This window comes from Bactrocera neohumeralis, chromosome 4 (assembly GCF_024586455.1).
Source record: "Bactrocera neohumeralis isolate Rockhampton chromosome 4, APGP_CSIRO_Bneo_wtdbg2-racon-allhic-juicebox.fasta_v2, whole genome shotgun sequence".
Classification (NCBI taxonomy): domain Eukaryota; kingdom Metazoa; phylum Arthropoda; class Insecta; order Diptera; family Tephritidae; genus Bactrocera; species Bactrocera neohumeralis.
The window spans coordinates 51,016,840-51,038,615 of record NC_065921.1 but is presented as its reverse complement, the minus strand read 5'-3'; the positions used below and the strand labels follow the sequence as shown (position 1 = coordinate 51,038,615).

At 37.4% G+C, this 21,776-nt stretch overlaps 1 protein-coding gene across 4 annotated transcripts in view; it reads left to right on the top strand.

The window, feature by feature from the left end:
* The first annotated feature begins 2,483 nt into the window (after window positions 1-2,483).
* Window positions 2,484-21,776, top strand: part of LOC126754486 (microtubule-actin cross-linking factor 1) — a 147,588-nt gene continuing 128,295 nt past the window's right edge. For 3 of the 4 annotated variants that reach the window (XM_050466479.1, XM_050466491.1, XM_050466478.1), the window contains exons 1-2: window positions 2,485-2,655; window positions 16,597-16,803. In XM_050466479.1, coding sequence (XP_050322436.1) covers window positions 16,710-16,803 — 94 coding nt within the window. In that variant the 5' untranslated portion in view covers window positions 2,485-2,655; window positions 16,597-16,709. Of the gene's footprint in view, window positions 2,656-16,596; window positions 16,804-21,776 lie in introns of all 4 variants that reach the window. The other variant, XM_050466492.1, reaches the window with a different exon arrangement.

Sequence of the window (21,776 nt, the reverse complement as noted above, 5' to 3'; positions counted from 1 at the left end):
AAAAAATAAAAAAAATTAAATTAAATATTTATTTTTATTTATTTATTTAAAATTATTCATATAACAAAAATAGTTTTATTATATAAATACATAAACGCAGCACTGGCTACGAGGCCTTCAGCCGTCTTGTAATTATAACTAGGTGAAAAATTCTAATTGCTAAGGGTTAGTAAAGATGTAAGTTGCTTAAATATATTTTAACAAATCGTTGGTTTCTAAGAATCTATATACAATCATCACGTTTTTTTCTGAAGGTTCACTTAGTAGTTTCATGAGATCAATGTTGCCAGAGTGTGAGTAAGTGTTTGATAGTAGCGGTGTCATCGCAAAGGGGGCAAATGGATGGGCTTTTACCCGATAGTAAGTGGGCGTGTGTTATGATAGTGTGTCCAATCCTTAATCGAGTATATGTCTTCATTGCGCTAGTTGGAACTGTTGACGAGTAGATTATACGATTTCTGGCTGGGTTTATGACCGCGTAGTGATGTTTAAATGTTTTCCATTCGCTTGCGTGTTTTTGATGCCTTTTGTGCTTAATAAGGTTAAGAATGTCTTGCTTGGATGAGACGTAGTATGTTAAGGCAGGAGTCCTGGCTACATTTTTCGCAGCGAGGTCTGCTAAGTGGTTGCCTGTAATGTTAAATTAAATAAAATGAATTATTTAATAAATAAAATAAAATTAAATGAATTATTTAAACATAAGTATATAGATGTCTTTTTTATTCATTCTTAGAGGAAGTAAAATGTACAGAGACAGTAAGTAACTTACATATATGTATATATATACATATATATATATTTATATATATGTATATATATATTTATAGTACATAACGCCACTGGAAATATATGTATGTATATTATAAAGACATGATGTAACGTTCTCTTACTCTAGCACCCTCCCTAAAATTGGGATTTTCGAAAACAATTTCGGTGTCTTGTGATTCTTCTAAAACTTCTTCGAAGCCAAGGTCTGCAGCCACACCATGCTTCAGTAAAATGTTGTGAAGAATTGTACACGCGTAAATAATCAACGACGCTTTTCCAGGTCTGTAATGAAGAATGCGGTGTTTTGAGAGGCACCGGAATCGTGACTTCAAAACACCAAAGGCTCTCTCAATGGTATTACGTGCTTTGGCGTGCAACTTATTTAACGCACTTCCCTTGCATTTGACTGGCGTTAACAGCCACGGCTCCAATGGATATCCTTGGTCACCTAACAACCACGAATCACTTTGCGTGTTATAGGTATTTGTGAGGTGCATACGTGTTGGGGATGTGGTCCAAATACCAGAATCATGGCAAAACCCGGGAAATACCGCGTTGACAGCGGTGAACAGAAGTCGATGATCACAAACCTGCCAAAAATGCAAATATATACATATGTATTAATAGAAAGATTGGCAAATAGTTTGTATAATATAGAACATTACGTACTGCTTCTACATTAAGGCTGTAAAATCCTTTCCGGTTCATGAAAAGTGAAAGAGGAGTAGTGGCGTCTGTTCTTGAGGGTGAAACAATCCCAATATGGGTACAATCGATTGCGCCGATTGTGCCCTTGATCCCAAATTTCGTGTAAAATCTTTAAGAAAAGATTTATATATTTATTTTTATTTTTTTATCTTACCTCTTCTTTGTATCTGAAACATCTTGCGCGCTTGAAGGGAAATAAATTTCACTGCCCTTAACATCCACAATTAATTTCGAAATAAAGTGCAGAGTTCTAGACACAGAAGGCTGGCTCATAGAGAGCATATAACTATTATCAACGCATTTTTGGTAAGAGTCATGCCCGTAAAAATACAAACACGCCAGGAAACGCAGATCAAAAGGTATATTTGACTTCTGTACATCATGCGGCATCACTTATAAGTAATTTACATAGCGATTTTGGGAATCGAAATGTATTAATAAATGTTGTGTCCTGCATACTAAAAGGATCGCTTTTTTCTCGCAAACCCTTTAACACTTTCCTCCTACCGCCCGATTCCTCCTCCTCAACAATTGCCGCATATACAAATAATAGTTCCTCCATTTCTCAATTTTTTTAAAAATGTAAAATATTGATTTAAAACTAAACAAACACAGATGTTTTGTATTATGATGGCTGCTTTCACACGTCACAGATATTTGTGATAATAGTGAGCATTTGAGCTTTTGAATTTTCGCCAGAATAAGGTAACCCTCACTATAGTGAGAAACATCACTGTAGTGAGGTTGGTGACTTTTGTGAGGGCATGAGAACAGGGCTGATAGGCTCAAAATTGCTTATAAAAGTAATATAAGCGCACGAAAAATGTTCAAAGAAGTGGTCTTGTTTAATTTCTATTTTCGGAAAAGTGTATACAGGGCATTATTAGTTTCTTTCATTAGTTTAAGGGATGTACATATGTACATTCAAAGGCGTTGCTGGATAGCGGCAACACTGCTTTTTGTTGTTAAAAACAACATCGATATAAATGAATTACTTCAATTGGAACATTTCGTTTCTTATCGTAGTACCAAACATTTTGCTAAGTATTAAGGTACCGGAGAAGTGAAATTTCGAATGTATACCAGTGAATAATGAAAACTCAAAATTTGTGTTTCACGCTTAGATACCAGTGCTTAATTTAAAATCGTTCGTAATTTGCAATATCCCAATGAATATTGGTAAGATATTTTAAAAGAGGTTTGGTTAAATTTGAACGTCACATATAAGTATTAAAAAACATGGAAAAATGTGATTAGAGAAGCTAATAGTTAATTTGCAACACCTTTTAAGAAATATGTAAAAAAATTTCGGATTACTTTCATTATGCGCTGATTGGGCAAATTTAGTGTAAATTCTTACTGACCGGCATATGCATTTCATTATCCAACCCATGTATCTAAGTCAAGTATATGAATGAAGTATACATTTTAGGACGGAATTCCTTTGGTTTGTTTATTACAGTGCTGATATTTTTGCTACAACGTTCTTTAACCTTATAACGTATTTAATTTATGTTTTTAAGTGATGTCAATAAATTTATACAAAAAGTTAAAAATTATCTCAAGGATATAATGTAGATATTCGGATTAAATTAGGGATGGTGCGTAATTTTTCATAAAAAGGTAGTTGCGGGGCTAAAATACTTGTAGTTTTATGTTTCTTTCGTTCAATGTAGGCCGGTTGGTCGTATTCACTTTTAAGTGGAATTTTAAAGCGAGCTTGTGTCTAAAAGATAGTTAGGAGAGGATTTAGAATAGCATCCCCCGACTTCGGTGTTAAAATGGGTTGTACAGATAGGTAGATAGATAGATAGATAGATATTGTTAATGAAGTATTGCACCGTGACTTAGGGTCTATTGTGTAAAGCGCGGCGGGCAGGATGAATTTATCACGGGGGAGGTTAATTAGTTCTCTAAACCTAGAGAGGTTGTACCCTCCTAGAAGCAGCTTGGCGTGGCGATTTCCTGCTGCCTGCTGCCAGTGCTGATCTCTTCCCGCTCTCTCCTCCGTGCGGAATAGCTCCTTAAGAGTGTGGGACCCCACCGCGATTAAGGGTTCTGGCCCATCATCTTGGACGTCGACGCAGAGCGGGCTAGTTCGTCAGCCATCTCATTTCCTGCTATCCCTTTATGTCCGGCACCCAGATTAGGTGCACCCGGTTGCACAAAGAATAGCGGTTCAGGCTTTCTATGCATTCCTCTACTAAAAGCGATTTGATCTCATATGCTGAGATCGCTAGCTACGCCACTGGCCTGCTCCTATGCATTCCGGTGTTTTTGAGTATATCAAGCGTGGGGTCATTCCACTCTGTCTTATTGCCTAGAGTAACTCTAAAGTTCTTTATGAAATAAATCCTCTTTGTAACGCCGTCTCTTGCGAGTAGGGCTAGTGGTGTTCTTTCCGCTAGTGCCTTCATCTGTTGAGATGACATTAGCTTCTCTTTGCCGAAACCCTCTGCTTAAATTAGCAGCATGGTATGTTTCGCTACCTGTTTAATCACTGGATGTAGCGGTGAGAGCTCCAGTATGACTTCAAGCGCCGCAGTGGGGCATGTGCGCATTGTCCCTGAAGCACAGACACAGGCAAGCCTTTGCAGCTTTGATAGTTAGTCTAAGGCCTACCGAAGACTGCGTTGCCTTGGCGGCCATTTAATGACACCTGGCTTGCATCCCCAGGATTTGCCGGCCAGGCGTCTGCATATCATGAGTGCCTTGATGGCTTTGGACAGCGTTAAGTCCAAATGCCTACTCCACCGTAAGGATGAGTCTAATGTGAGGCCAAGAAATTTTACCTCTTCCGACATCTCTACCTCCCTACCTCCAATGGTTAATGGCATGAAGCCCGGAAGAGATCTTCGCTTAGTAAAAGGGATCACGGTAGTTTTCGCCGGGTTGATATTGAGCCCTACCGTGTTACACCAAACCTTTGCTGGACTTAAGCCCCTTTTAAACAATGTCACAGAGAGTGTTCTCAAATGCGCCATTATGACAATGCCGTCTGCGTACCCCTGACAACGGATTCCATTGCTAGTAAGTAATTCAAGGAGCTTATCTACTAACAGGCTCCTTAGAAGAGGTGATAGTACTCCACCCTGTGGGCAGGCCCTTGTGTTACCAAGACGAATCTTGCTTCCCTTCACAGTTGTTTCCGCTACCCTAGTACGCAGTAAGGCTTCTATCCATCTACATACTGGAGCCGTTACGTTCCTTTTCTCTAGTGCCTTGATCACGCTAGCGTGAGACGTATTATCAAAAGCACCCTCAATGTCAAGGTAGGCACAAATCCTAACATCGCCGTTATCCAGCGAATCCTGCAGTTCAGATGGGAGTTGGTACAGAGCAGTGTTGGTGTATCTGCCTGCTCTGTACGCGTGCTTTCTCGCATGTAAGGGCGCGATTTTCAGCGCTTCCGATCCTTTTCCATCCCTTTAAGCATAAAAGATGTGAGACTAATAGGCCGGAATGATTTGGCTAACGAGAAGTCTCTCCTACCTACCTTGGGGATGAAGATTACTTTCGCAATTCTCAATGGCTCTGGGATATACGACATCGCCGGGCTATCTCTCAACAGCCCCAACAGGTGTGGCAAGAGAACTTACATACCTTGCTGCAAAAGGGCTAGAAAGATGCCATCCGCTCCTTATTAGGTTGTTAGGTGTATACATTTGACGCATATATTTCTTGAGTATGGTAACAATGTTATCTAAGGCGTCGTCTGTCTGTGTGGAAAGGTTAGATCCGTTAGTGCCCAGTTAATCCGGATTAACTCTGCCGTCGGGCAAGGTTATTACTTTGCTTGTTCTTTTTAGCCTTTGTTCAGTGATATAATATAAGAATTTATATCTCTTTAAAATGGTATTTAATTTTCTTTAAAAACAAAAACAAAATTCTTATAACAACGAAAGTTCTTAACAAAAATCTCAAAATACTTCATATTTCTGGCTTCAGAAGAAAGGGTACAAAAGAACAATAAGTGATGGAAACATATTTTTAGTCTTTTGTATGCTTTCCATTTGCTCTATTTATGAATTGTATTTTATTTATGCATTGAATTGAGAAGATTTTCTGTTACTTCGGGGTAAAATTTTTGGTAATTCTTCTTCTCCCATAAATGCTCGATGGGGTTGAGGTGCAGGGTTTGTGAGGGTGATTAAATTGCTTGTGTACCTGATAAAGCATCCATTCTTTAAGAATTTCCTCTGTGTGTTTAAGATCATTGTCCTGTTAAAACATCCAACAGTGATCCAAACTCCGTTTTTCCACACAGGGTTTTAATGTATTCCTGAAAATATTAAGGTAATACACATACATTGGATGAAGCTCTCTTAAGATCTAATCAGGCGATAGGAGTTCAAATCGGCAACACTACTCCCATTCTGATCTGTCGACATTCTGCTCAATGAATGACGAAGCCTCCACCAGAATTATGGGCACCTGTAATAGCTCGCTCGATATTACCATTGCTAGCGGTGGTCTGATAAATATCATCACCTGAGTCTAGCAACTACTTGCAGGGCTTCCGAAAAGTGCATAGTACCACCCAGTTAGTTCGTGGTCTTAACCAGAAACCACCCGGTATATGAACGATCCTCGTAGCGTTGGACTTGTCAAAAGACTTTGACACAGTCAGTCACACAACGCTACTGCAAGACATCGAAAAATATACTCCCTCCAGGATATAATATATTTGTATATTTTACTAACAAGAATTATTCAAAAAGAAAATTAAGAAATGTTCTTGTTCATGAAAATAGTAGTGCCCATTTTGTTAAAGGAAAAATAGAAAAAAATCCCGATGAAAATTTAAATGTTATATGATTTGATTCTAAAGCCTTTATTTTTTATTACTTCCATACACCGACGTTGCATACGGAATATTAGATCCTGACCTCGTCTCATTAGGATTCGTCCACATGCCTCCTTGACGTTAGCCAAAAATTCTGTTCAATTTGATGGATTTGTTGTTGCTACAACTAGTTTACGATTTCCCAAAAAAAAATTTGTTTCAATTCAGGTCTGGTGTTTTCTCTGGGCGGGACAATACGTTGATCCTTTCTGATGCAAACCGCTCTTTAGGTAGTTTGGCCGTATGTTTTGGGTTTTCCTAGCTGACAAATGATAACATAACCTCCTTCAACAGTTTTACATACCAAGCTTAGTTTATAATGCTATATATCAAATATTTAGCTCTAACACCATAGTACGAAAATCAAGTGCATACTATAATGCTCAGACCACCATGTTTAAAAATTTTGGTAGCGTGCCTGGAATTATCTTATGTGTTTGGTAGTGGACGGACATTCTTTCTAGACCCGGCTCCACCAAAACTAAACAATTTTGTTTTCATTAGTTACTTTCGGAAAAGTTTTTATTTTCAAATTGCTTTCAAATAGTCTCCAACGTTTTCTAAGTGTAGTAAACGACTATTAAATTTTTTTTATAATTTTTGTGCATGGTTAGTACTTGATTTTAATTATCGTATAATCTGTCTATAAAATTGATTTTTGTACATTTTTATACTCTCGCAACAATGTTGCTAACGAGAGTATTATAGTTTTGTTCACATAACGGTTGTTTGTAAGTCCTAAAACTAAAAGAGTCAGATATAGGGTTATATATACCAAAGTGATCAGGGCGACGAGTAGAGTCGAAATCCGGATGTCTGTCTGTCCGTCCGTCTGTCCGTCCGTCCGTCCGTCCGTCCGTCCGTCCGTCCGTGCAAGCTGTAACTTGAGTAAAAATTGAGATATCATGATGAAACTTGGTACACGTATTCCTTGGCTCCATAAGAAGGTTAAGTTCGAAGATGGGCAAAATCGGCCCACTGCCACGCCCACAAAATGGCGGAAACCGAAAACCTATAAAGTGTCATAACTAAGCCATAAATAAAGATATTAAAGTGAAATTTGGCACAAAGGATCGCATTAGGGAGGGGCATATTTGGACGCAATTGTTTTGAAAAAGTGGGCGTGGCCCCGCCCCCTACTAAGTTTTTTGTACATATCTCGGAAACTACTATAGCTATGTCAACCAAAGTCTACAGAGTCGTTTCCTTCAGGCATTTCCATGTACAGTTCAAAAATGGAAGAAATCGGATAATAACCACGCCCACCTCCCATACAAAGGTTATGTTCAAAATCACTAAAAGTGCGATAACCGACTAACAAAAAACGTCAGAAACACTAAATTTTACGGAAGAAGTGGCAGAAGGAAGCTGCACCCAGGCTTTTTTTAAAAATTGAAAATGGGCGTGGCGCCGCCCACTTATGGACCAAGAACCATATCTCAGGAGCTACTAGACCGATTTCAATGAAATTCGGTATATAATATTTTCTTAACACCCTGATGACATGTACGAAATATGGGTGAAATCGGTTCGCAACCACGCCTTCTTCCAATATAAAGCTATTTTGAATTCCATCTGATGCCTTCTCTGTATAATAAACAGTAAACATTAGGAACCAATGATGATAGCGGAATAAAACTTTACAAAAATACGGTATTTGAAAAATATGTAAATGACGTATTATGAAATCTCGATTATCACTTTACCATGCGAGAGTATAAAATGTTCGGTGACACCCGAACTTAGCCCTTCCTTACTTGTTCTTCATGATTTTCTGCTTTATCGTTAAATTTTACCGCATTGTATATCATTATGGAGCTGTATTTTACTATAGCTTTGATTCCTTCTGGGTTCTGTGTTGTTTCTTCCTTTATTATGAATTCTCATTTCTCAATAGAACAATTTCTTTCTCTACCTACTAAAAATGAAAGAAATGGCTTTTCTAAAAAATTTCACCAGAAAATTTGTAAATCACTTAAATACATTTGTTTATCACAATTATCTAATCATTTATTGACCCCTAACGACAAGCACTACTATTTTAATGAACAACTTGCTTTTTTTTAGAAAATATAAAAATGAACATAGAAAGGCAGTAGAAGCAAATGTTACAGAATTTTTACATTCTTATAATTTAAATCAATCCAATTCCAAAATAATCACTCTTGTTGGCTTGGCAAGTCAGATAATGTTAGAAAAGATCTTTAAATATAAGAAGCTGTTACACTACTATTTTCATGAACACAACTGTATATCTTATACACTGACCTACGTATGTATATATTCGGCATAACATTTGTTAGAAAAACCAAAATTTGTATACAGTCATTATACAAAATAAGCCGCAGGAAAAGGATTCTGTCTGAATTTCCATTGCATATCTCACACAATTACCGATATTTTCAATCAAAAGTCAACTATAAGTACTGGGACCCACATATTCTGCACCTAGGGTCTTGAACCGTTTAAATTTGACTTGAAAGATATATTTAGGCAAAGTTTAATCACATTATATTAATTGCTTCTTGATTTGTGTACTGGAAACTGAACGAATCAAGTGGAATTTAAAATTGTGCTGTTGTGGTTATTATCCGCCACGGTACCAAGCCTATCGTCCAATTTTTATCCCGGGCCCTATAAAGCCTTGTCATACTATCTCGATTAGGTTTAGGTGATACGTACAACTGTTAGGTGAACAAAACTATAATATTCTTTAGCAACTGATTGCAAGAGTACAAAAATAGGAATATTATTAATTAATAAATATGTTAAGGGGAATTAGCTTATATTACGTTAGAAGTATTCTTAATATGCGCTAAATGATTTCTAAGAGTAAAATATAATTTTATAAGTTATTCCCAAATTATCAATTAAAATGTGGTTTGTAGAGTAATTGTTTGTTATACTAGGGCAATTCAGAATCTGGTGCCAATGGTCTTGCATCTTTGCAATTGCAAATTAGCGAGCATATTTTTGGTTTTACACTAACAAAATGTATAGCTAAGCTCCTGCTACACAATTGCAAATAAGCAAAACTAAAACGCCATTGTATTATTTGCAACACTGGTTTACAAATTATCAGCTGCTGTCAAAAATAAAAACATCGTAAACAAAGAGAAGAAATGGAGCAAACCGGTTTGAATAAAATAAGGCTAAAACACGAAAAGTCGAATAAAAAGTGGAGCGAAAAAGAAATCCAGAGTATACTGGATTTCTTGCAGGAAGCTCCAGAAGTAAAAGTGAAATTTGTGCTATGTACTACATAAAAATATTTCTTTCCTTCAATGTCCATAATTTCTTCAGCAGCTTCATCAAATAAAGCGTCAGTTAAATTTCCCCTAAAACTGTTTTTCGGCATATTTTTCAATTTGTGCGAAAATTTTGTTTACAAACAATGTTTTTCTTCACCGATCAGCTGTGAATTAATGGTCTTTGTAAGGGTTGCACAGAAACCATAAAAAATACGTTCATTGTTGATAGTAAATATTTGCAATTGCATAATTATGCCAACTCAGATGCACAAGATTCTGAATTGCCCTACTATGTTTTTTTTATTGATACAAAAATTGATTTAAAATCGTTTAACAGTCATTGCTGCATTTTTTGCTAGTATTTGTTAATTTTTTATTCTTATGCAACATATTTCTACAGAGATATAATAGTTTTGTTCACCTGACGGTTGTTTGTGTCATCTAAAAATATTTGAATTAGATATGGGGTTATATATGTACATACAAATGTCTAAATTATCAGGATAATGAGACGAGTTGAAGTCCGAGTGACTGTCTGCCTGCTCGTCCGTGTCTGCAACTAGTAACTTGAGTTAAAATTTAGATATCTTAGTGAAACTTGGCGTAATCGGGCCACAAAACGCCATTAATCGAAAACCCGTAAATTGCCATAATTAAGCTCAGAATTAAGATACAAAACTGTAATTTGGTTTAATTAATAACAATAACTCGAGGTACCTGTTATTGCACAATTTAGTGGGCGTGGCACCGCCCCTTACATGCTTAATGTATATATCACCCAAATTTACACGGGACAAATCATGTTAAGTAAGAACGGTTTAAGTTTACGTATAAAATAGTACTCAGCTTTGGTCAGCTATCAGGTTTATAGATTTTTTTATCCTAATTCATGTATGCACCACATGCAGATCAGATACAGATATCTTAATAATAATCTACTGTATATACCGACAGTATGTACACATATCTTAAACATAAGTGTTACCCATGGCATACACAACTACTTCTTATCTTTCATTGTTTTAGGATCATTTGCGATCCTTTACATTGCAAACATTTCATACTACAGTCTCTAATCAATAAACCCGAAATGAACATTAATTACACTGTTGATAGAAATTAGTATTTGAGACTAGATTCGTATGTGCTGGCGATAATGAACATAAATATTTGTAACATGATATCTGTTTCTATACAGATTTACAAAAATGTCTTATTTACAATTGTAGCCGTTAAGAACTGTTCAGAAATCTGAACAAATCATTTTGACACCTCTTGAGATGCCGTAAAAATAGGTGAAATCGGGTGATAACCACGTCCACTCCTCACATAACAGTTTCGTTAGAAGCTACTAAAGGTGCGATAAAACAATAACTGAATGACAGGATGACAGAAGAGGGCTTTATAGGAACAGGTGTCAAATTTGGATGTTGGGCGTAGCATCGCCCACCTATTTGAGCAATTTCAACCAAATTTGGTACATAAGATTACATATTTCCATGATACAGTGCGAAAATGAGCAAAATCAGAATTGAACCGTACCTGTTTCCCTTGTAACAAAAATGCGTTGAATTAGACCTAATATACCCCAAAGAAAGATTTTCGTACTTCCGGCTGACACCATACATATGTATATGTGTATAATAAAATTGAGTGAGCGTGTTTTTCTCTTAATGGTGCATCTTTGTGCCTAATATTGATAAAATTGAGAGATAACTTGCCATGGTCCCCATATAAATAATATCAGGATTTTCAAATATCCGTTTGATTTTACTCCTTAAATTTGTGACAGAAAAGTACCCGGAAATTGCAAATAAAACGCAAAATTCCCCTGCAGAGTAATCACCTACCGGATGTAATACACTTTGGCAACAATTTTTACAGTTCTCGAAACACTTTTCATAAGCACTTTTCATTTTGTTTTTGGCGTTAAGTTCGGTCACAATCCTCCTCCTTTTGAAAAAAATTCAGCTTTATCGGGACGATTCGAGCAAGAACGCGTTTCATACCCAAAATATCTACCAAAATCATTCGAAGGGACTCGCGAAAGATGTCGAACTTGTGTAACGATTTTCAAGCAGAATATCATTCACTTTTTTAACGTTTTCTTCAGCTGAAGAGGTCGTAGGTCGTTCAGAATGATGCATGCCTTCAACGATTTCTGTACCACTCGTAGGCTTGTATTTTTGAATCACCGTAAGGCTTTTCCCAACATTTGCAATGATTCCGCACACGAAATTTGACTAGAAATACAAAATTTGTGACAAATTCTTTGTTAGATTTTTTTATGCATTTCAAACTTCCGGTTGGTGTTATGCAGTATATATTTCAGTAATATGTAAGATATCTTAGCAAAAATAACAATTGGATATACTTTACTTTAAGGGGTCAGTAGGGTAATCTTTTTTCAAAACTTCAAAAAAAAAATCTGTAGGGTAATCTTTTTTCAAAAATTCAAAAAAAAAAAAATAATAATACCGCTCGACGTTCGGAGCTTTTTTTAAATTGGCGGACATGATTCCGGTCGAGCACAGACTGGTTATAGTCCCTACTAGATTCATAATTGACAATGTTATGACAAAATTTATGTAAAAAAACATAGGGAAAAATTAATAAAAAAAACGTTAATTACTTTTTTATTTATCAACATTTTTTCATGATTCTAGTAGGAACGATAACCATTCACGTACTTTTTAAGAATAATTGCGTTTTTGTGTTTCAGATGATCGAAACATGAGAAATCGTGTCCGCCAGTGAAAGAACGCATCTCATTCACCAAGCCATTTCTCCGACAGATGTCATTCATAAAATCATAAAAAAAAATTTTTGTATACACTCCACGATATACATACCTCATGATATGTGAAAAAAGTTCTATTGTAGAATAAAAATTTCTACGAAAAAAGATGTCAAAAAAACAGGACAGATTACCCTACTGACCCCTTAAAATAATAATATATGTAATTATCTTACAATACATGTAAACAATTCCGCATTCTAACAAAACTTGGTTTTTGAGCTGGTCTAGACCTTGGTCTTAATATCATCAATTCCGATCTTCCGGTTGACGTTTTGTACATCTCTTTTTAAATTTAGCGGTCAATAAAAACGCACCACCAAATATCACCGCACCACATAAAATCACGAGCAATTTGTATACAAAGTTGGAATATTAGAGTAATTTTAATTTTTTGTCCACATAGTGTAAATTAATTTTTCCCGAAAATGGTGTTTATAAGAAATAGCCAATTATTAAAAAAAAATAAAATCAATGTATAATCCATGATCCACTTGATTATGTGCCATAACTGCTTTGTTAGGGCTTAAAGCGGGTGAGTTTCCAGGCCAATTCAAACGTTGAATCCCTAAATCGTTAAATTTGTTGGCCAACAAAAAACAAAATTTCGCGCTGAATAGCATAATATACACCAATATTAGAATCGCTGAGTTATCCTGAAAATTTAGGCAATCCATATAAGCATAATTGCGGGTATTCCATCAATAAGGTGTAGAGGTCCCAAAAAAGTGGTATGTAAAGCACACATAAATCATCTGACTTTGAGGAAATTTAATTTTCTTTGCTACAAAATTATCCTGGAACCTCTCACCCCCTAAACTCCGCACGGTAATCAACTTTTGTAAGCGTAGAAATTAAATTTGCTTTCGGCAGACTCCATAATCTGTTGCCAAAAACTTTTATCCCAATTTTTCAAGAAAGTCGTGCAGCCTTCTTTTTTGTGTTAATAGTGGCTTTTTGACAGGCCGTCATCAATTAACCCACATCTCTAAGCCGTCGGTGTTTAGTTTCGACTATTAAATCCACTTGGTAAACATTTTACATCTTCGTATGCCCTTACAGAAAGTGCAGTTTCAAAGCGGTCGCTTTAACTTATCTGCCGCAGTAAGTTGTCTGTTTTCTCATTTGACTTTCAAGGTCGACCTGATCCCTTTTTACGCATCATTTTATCTTTTTTGTTGTAAAAAACGCACAATGCGTCGAATAACATTGTTGTTGTTAGTAGCTCTGAAATAAATGCAAGAAAATATGCGTCCGTTAGAGCCAATAAAAATTTATTTAACGCGAAAATGGCAAGCGAATTGGATGTGCGCGAAAAATTATTAAAATTTTTCAAAAGAAACCGCAGTGGTAGGGGCTAACCCTAAAACCATTTCTTGTATTGACGAGAAGAAAGGTACTGGTTAAGAAAAATATTGTGACCATTCTCAAGAAAGACGCAAGCATTTCGGACGGGAAATTGGCGAGGAAGGCTGGCTGCTCAGAGTCTTTCGTACGCAGGACGCAGAAGAAAGCTGGGTGACGACGTACAAAGTACAGAAAGTTCCGGATAGAAACGACGTCAAGAACGAACAAACCAAAACGAGCTAAGAAGCTGACGAAAAATTTTGTTAAATTCGAATGCTGCATAATGGATGATGGGACCTACGTTTTAGCGGAATTCTCTCAGTTACCTTGGCAGGAATTTTATACAGCCGATTATCGAGGAAATGCTGCTGAATCTACCTCATTGTCCAGAACTAAAGCTGATTGAGAGATTAGATTAGCAAATTGATGAGTTCCAATATACTGCTAGGTGCTATTGAGGCGAAGTGATCCCTATTTGGAAACTTGAATCCAAGGTCCTTAATCCTGCGCCTACGGACTGCTGTGCAGTCCATTAGCATGTGTTCTGGCGTTTCATACTCCAAGTCGCAGAACCAGCAATTTGCACAAGAAGCTAGGAAATAAGTGCTTCTTGAGCTTGCAATTGCCAGTGTAGAAGGCGACAAGTAGCCTGGGTTTTTCTTTTGGGAGATTGATTACATATTTAAACCGTTTGAGGTTGTAACCATCCATTAGCAACTTTGCATGGCGCATGCCTGTGAGTTGTTGCCAATGCCTCTCCCTACCCACTGTTTCAAAGGTTCCGGACCGTCCATGTTGGAGGATGCTGCAGAGCGGGTAAGCTCATCAGCCAGTTTATTCCCGGCTATACCTTTTTGACCTGGCACCCAAATAAGGTGCACTTGGTTACGTTCTGATAGACTATTCAGTTGTTCTATACACTCCTGCACCAATAGTGATTTTATCTCGTATTAAGAGATCGCTATCGCTTAGTATAGCTATACGCTCATTGCGATAGTTGCGTTTGAGTTTTAACTCTACACACCGACTTATAGCAAATACCTCTGGTTGGAATATGCTCGGAAATCTACCCATAGGTATGGAGAGTTTTGCGCGAGGTCCTGCAACCCCTGCGGCAATTTCCTCCGACGTTTTCGAGCCCTAAACAGTAGCTCGAAGTGAGGTTTATCTTTTAATTAATGCTATCCATAGGGAGAAGAGCCAGTGGTATGACGCCACTTAGCTCTTCTATACGTTGACATGCAGACGCAGTCGAGTCTTTGCAGCTTCGATAGCTGAAGTTTTACGCACCTTTGATCTGAGTACCGAGAGTTTTCTTGACCACCAGGGTCAGTTGCGTCCTTTGGTAATCGTCTTTAGGGGGCAGCTGCAGTGATACGCGCTTGTGACGCCTGATTCAGAGCAAATAGCCTGCTCTCCATTCCCATGACCTTTGTACCTCTGACTAGCTTCCTCTCCTCTTTAAGATTTAGCTCTATTATATCCCGATATGTGGCCTAATTTGTATTTTTGGGAAAACGTTGGGGGGAGGGATTTGCATCCTGTGATCTGACAATGAAGGTTCTGACGACACTCCCCACTGTGAGACCACCCCGACATGCGTTCGATACTTATGGTGAATTCCAATCCTTCCCTCCTGTTACTAGTGACGAATGTAGGTTCGCATGCTACATTCTCAATACTTAGATTATTACTAATAATTAATTCAAGGAGAGACTCACCTCGTGCATTGCAGTCCGAACTACCCCATTCAGTTTTATGCTCGTTCGCATAAAACCCAAGACCAGGTGCAGTTTGTTCTACTCGCAGTAATTCACCAGGCCCAGCACTGGCTCGGTGACCGAAGTATGCGTGTCTCCTGGAAAATAGGCCGCTGACAGGACGAAGTCCGCACTTTCTTTGTCCCTGGTCTGCTCAGCGACCAGGACCTGTTTAAGAATTCTAAAATACAAAAGTAATCAATATTTCTCCTGCCGGGGTCTTCCACTAGAGAGATCCCAGATTACCTTGTTTCAGTCCAAGATGAGGCTTCTGCATTAGCGGGATGCCCAGTGACCAAAGTGACCAAAGACCTTCAAAACTTTAAAAGAAAGCGTTCTTAGCAGCTATGAGAGTATCGGACACTACCATAAAAGCACTAATGGGGTTCCGGAAAAATATAAACTAAATTAATAAAACATAATTCGACGTTTCTTCTCCCTTTTGTTACATTTAAACTAAATTTTTTTAATGAAATATTTTAGTTTATAAAAATCGGACTACTGAATTTAAAGTTTTTTTCATTATTGTAGGCTTCAAAAGGCTTGCACCGGCATACTGGCCGCCATAGAGAAGGAGACCATTTTGAATAAAATAAATTGATTTTGCCGAAAAAACCATTTGTTCTGTTTTTTTAAGTCCTTTTTACTTTGGAACTCCTTGTAGGTCTAGTAGAATTTATTTAAAATTTACTTTTATATAGCTGAAGATCTCCGTTTGTCGCTACGTCTTTATTGCCGCACGTATATCCCGTTTGAGCATGATTTTATTATATCTTCTTTTCTCTGACGGAAGTAAAATATAGTTATAAAACTAATCGAGTCTATCACCTAGAACATAACTTATTAAAATACATAGTTGAATTTTTATTCATTCACGATTTCGTCTAATAATGAATGTTGAATTCTTTCGCAACATTAAAAGAAATGCCAACACCTGAAGGTATTTCCCCGACTTTGATCCTTGAAATATTCGGTTACATCCGAAACTAGCCCTTTCTTACTTGTTTTATTTATATTTAATACAAAAAAATCCAATTAGGAGTTTACCATATAAAAAACAAATGTTTTTAATTCAAATCATTTTGTTGTATATTGATGTAATAGTATATAAATTTATAGGAAAACTGTGGGCGTGATCTATTTCCATTCATTTCAACCTGATAAACTGTAAAATATGAACCAAAGTCAGTATTGATGGCAACTATTTTGTAAAATCACGAGCAGAAGGAACGATGGATCGTGAGAGCCTTAGCGAATGGGCTAAGGATAAACCACTTAGTATTCTACAACTTGATCCCGCAGATAGAGCTGTACTAAGAATAGCAGGTAATTGTTATATTGTTGATATGTTTTCGTTATTTTGTAAGCTTTAGATCTAAATTACTGCGTCATATATTTGATATATTGTTTTACCCCTTTTTCGAAGAGCTTGACTAAAATTTCGTTTTTTTCTTTATGGCAAAAGTTGTTCATATTACTCTGAAACAACTACAACTAGACATCTACAAGACGCTAGCCGCTTTAGCAATTTGTAAGATTGAAAGTCGTGAAAATATTTCCAGATCGCAGCAGCTGACCACTCTTAAAATGCCCGTCATTTTGAAAAACGGAAGATTGATTTCTCTTCTTATTTTTAATTGGCGTAGGCACCGCTTACGCGATTATAGCCGAGTTAACAGCGCGCCAGTCGTTTCTTCTTTTCGCTACGTGGCGCCAATTGGATATTCCAAGCGTAGCCAGGTCTTTCTCCACCTGGTCCTTCCAACGGAGTGGAGGTCTTTCTTTTCCTCTGCTTCCCCCGGCGGGTACTGCGTCGAATAATTTCAGAGCTGGAGTGTTTTCGTCCATTCGGACAACATGACCTAGCCAGCGTAGCCGCTGTCTTTTAATTCGCTGAACTATGTCAATGTTCATAAATCTTTCGCAGAACTTTTCTCTCGAAACCTCTCTACCTCGATTCATCAGTTGATGTCATCGTCCAAGCCTCTGCACCATATAGCAGGACGGGAATTATGAGCCACTTATAGAGTTTGGTTTTTGTTCGTTGAGAGAGGACTTTACTTTTCAATTGCCTATTCAGTCCGAAGTTACACCTGTTGGTGGTGTTTATGCTGGTTCCCAAATTTACGAAACTATCTACAACTTCAAAGTTATGGCTGTCAACAGTGACGTGAGAGCCAAGTCGCGAGTGCGACGACTGTTTGTTTGATGACAGGAGATATTTCGTCTTGCCCTCGTTCACTACCAGACCCATTTGCATTGCTTCCTTGCCCAGTCTGGAGAAAACAGAACTAACGGCGCGGGTGTTGGGGCCGATGATATCAATATCATCGGCATACGCCAGCAACTGTACACTCTTATAAAAGATTGTACCTGTTCAATTAAGTTCTGCAGCTCGAACTATTTTCTCCAGCAGCAGGTTGAAGAAGTCGCACGATAGGGAGTCGCCTTGTTTGAAACCTCGTTTGGTATCGAACGGCTCGGAGAGGTCCTTCCCGATCTAACGGCGCCGGTGTTGAGACCAATGATATCAACAGCAGCTGCATACTCTTACAGAAGATGGTACCTTCTTCTTCTGGAACTCCAATTATTTTCTCCAAAAGTAGCTTGAAGAAGTCACATGAAAGGGAGTCGGCTTGTCTGAAAACTCGCTTGGTATCGAACGCCTCGGAGAGCTCCTTCCCGATCCTAACGGAGCTTTTAGTGTTGCTCAACGTCAGTTTAACAGCCGTATTTGTTTTGCGGGGATACCAAATTCAGACATCGCGGCATAAAGGCAGCTCCTTTTCGTGCTGTCGAAAGCAGCTTTGAAATCGACGAAGAGGTGGTGTGTGCCGATTCTCCTTTCACGAGTCTTTTCCAAGGTTTGGCGCATGGTGAATACCTGGTCGGTTGTTGATTTGCCAGGTCTAAAGCTCCCCGTGGTAGTACGTAACCCCGCCATATCAATACACAACTCTAAATACGAGATCAAAAAAAAGATAATAATAATAAAAAAATAAAAAAGAATTTTAATTTTCACACCAGCACTCATAAATTTATGGTTTAGTTATGACACTTTATAGGTTTTCGGTCAATGGCGATTTGTGGGCGTGACAGTGGTCTGATCACGCCCATCTACAAACTCGTAATCTTTTTTGTACTAAGGAACCCGCGCACCAAGTTTCTTCAAGATATCTCAATTTTTATTGTCTCACGTTTGCTAATTCGATTGGATAAATGCTTCCGCTCTATTCGGTTTATTAAAAAAAAAAAACAAAAACACAATAAGTTGTGCTTAAGATAAAACAAGAAAATAATTAGGTGTTTCACATAGTCTCATAAAGTTATGAGTTATAACGATCCGAAAACATTGAGAATTGTAATTGTGTAAACACATTTTTGTATGTAAACCAAAAACATTTTTTTTAAACTAGTGTAAAAATTTATAATCTTATGATTTTACGATGCTTTATGACAGGTTGTGAGTACCCCTGAGGGGTGAGTACTGAAAATGGGATAAGTCTCCCGTGCTTAAGTAACAGCTGATTCTTGTTTTCAATTATTTTGAATTTTCAGTTGTTTGTCAAAAGAAGAATAATAAGAAATAAGAAAGTATTTTTTGTGAAAAAATATGGAATCGAATATTTTTTTAAATTAAAATTATCTTATTAAAAAAAAATATATAGTTTTTAATAAAATACTGAATTAACAAGTAAGGAAGGGCTAAGTTCGGGTGTCACCGAACATTTTATACTCTCGCACGATAAAGTAATAATCGAGATTTCATTATCCGTCATTTACATATTTTTCAAATACCGTATTTGTGTAAAGTTTTATTCCGCTATCATCATTGGTTCCTAATGTATATACTCTTATTATTGAGAAAAGGCATCAGATGGAATTCAAAATAGCGTTATATTGGAAGAAGGCGTGTTTGTAAACCGATTTCACCCATATTTCGTACATGTCATCAGGGTGTTAAGAAAGTATTATATACCGAATTTCATTGAAATCGGTCTAGTAGTTCCTGAGATATGGTTTTTGGTCCATAAGTGGGCGAGGCCACGCCCATTTTCAATTTTTAAAAATAGCCTGGGTGTAGCTTCTTTCTGCCACTTCTTCCGTAAAATTTAGTGCTTCTGACGTTTTTTGTTAGTCGGTTAACGCACTTTTAGTGATTTTCAACATAACCTTTGTATGGGAGGTGGGCGTGGTTATTATCCGATTTCTTCCATTTTTGAACTGTATATGGAAATGTCTGAAGGAAATGACTCTATAGAGTTTGGTTGACATAGCTATAGTAGTTTCCGAGACATTAACAAAAAACTTAGTAGGGGCGGGGCCACACCCACTTTTCCAAAAAAATTACATCCAAATATGCCCCTCCCTAATGTGATCCTTTGCGCCAAATTTCATTTTAATATCTTTGTTTATGGCTTAGTTATGACACTTTATAGGTTATCGGTTTTCGCCATTTTGTGGGCGTGGCAGTTGGCCGATTTTGCCCATCTTCGAACTTAACCTTCTTATGGAGCCAAGGAATACGTGTACCAAGTTTCATCATGATATCTCAATTTTTACTCAAGTTACAGCTTGCACGGGCGGACGGACGGACAGACAGACAACCGGATTTCGACTCTACTCGTCACCCTGATCACTTTGGTATATATAACCCTATATCTGACTCTTTTAGTTTTAGGACTTACAAACAACCGTTATGTGAACAAAACTATAATACTCTCCTTAGCAACATTGTTGCGAGAGTATAAAAATTTTACAACCTGCTCAGCACACATACAGCCAGGATTGTATCACAATCTCGTTTGCTAATTCGCTCATATTCGGTTTATTTTATATAACACGTAGGCTTATCTGCGTTTTCTGTTCACCGATCCGGCACGTTTTTTAGTCCACAAATTATTCATGAACAACCATTATATAGACTGCGTCGAATAAAATTGTCCGTTACAATAATGAAATAACTTTAAAACCAGTATATAGTGGTCGGTCTTGTATGGAATCAGCGGCCAAAAATACTTCCACTGTCTATACAAGGTGCGTTCCAAAGAAAACAGGACTTAAAAAACAGAACAAATGTTTTTTTCGGCAAAATCAATTTTTTTTATTCAAAATAGTCTCCTGCTTCAATACAGCTTTTTGCACGGTCCAAAAGCATGTCGAACGAGTGTTTTAGCTCGTTAGCCGGTATGGCCGCCAGTATGCCGGTGCAAGCCCTTCGAATGGCCTCTACGTCTGCATAATGCTCTCCTTTCGTGGGCAAATGCATTTTTCCGAAAAGGAAGAAGTCACACGGTGCCATATCAGGTGATTACGGGGAGTGGTTAATAGTTAAAATGTGATTTCGGCTGATTTTTGATGAATTCACGCACAGTTTCGATGGAATTTCCGGTGATCACGGATATTGATTGGCCCACATGTTGGTCGTCATTTATGCCCTCACGTCCACTTTGAAAACGTTGAAACCACTCGTGCACTCTGCTACGAGATAGGCAATCATCGCCATAAACTTGTTTCATCAATTGAAACGTTTCAGTAAGAGTTTTACCAATTTAAAAAAAAAATTAATGTTGGCTCTTTGTTCGAAGCTCATTTTCGCACCGATAACACAAACATACTGACACTTAAAACGCAATAACTTCACTTCCAATCCATGAAATATCATGCAATTTTCACTGGACAATCGATAAAGATAGCAGATTCTATCGCACCAGTCGACATATAGATGACGCCACCAGGGGGCGCTAGATTCAAAAAGTCCTTTTTACTTTGAAATGTCCCTCGTATAAAAGTGACACTTTTGCCAAAGCTTTTTAAAATCTCCATCTCCCGTTTCCCACTCCGCCACCCCCTATAGTAACTAATTTTAAAAAATTATATTAAATTAAAAAAGTTGATAAACGAAAAAAGGAATTTTTTGAATATTATTCAACTAAATCAAAAACTGATTTTAATAAAATTGATTTACTTTTGCATTACTTTCTTTGAATGGTGATGAAAGGATCTAAGCTCAAATGTAATCGGTTTAGCAAGTCCTGATTTGTAGCGGCCCGTTAGTTCTTTCGTGTATGTTTAGTCGATACATCTTAACGTCCTTCTTGTTTTTTCTCAGCAGATTATTCTGAGAGCTCTCCGATTGAAACTGATGCATATTGAATAACATCGGGAGCGTGAATTAAAATTTATGGGCTGACGAAGGAAGATAATACCAGTAATATTTTGAAGTTAATTCGCTTGCAGGATCTAGATCAAATCTAGTGCATTTAGGGTTGATTGGAGTGTTTCATTTTGAAATTGAA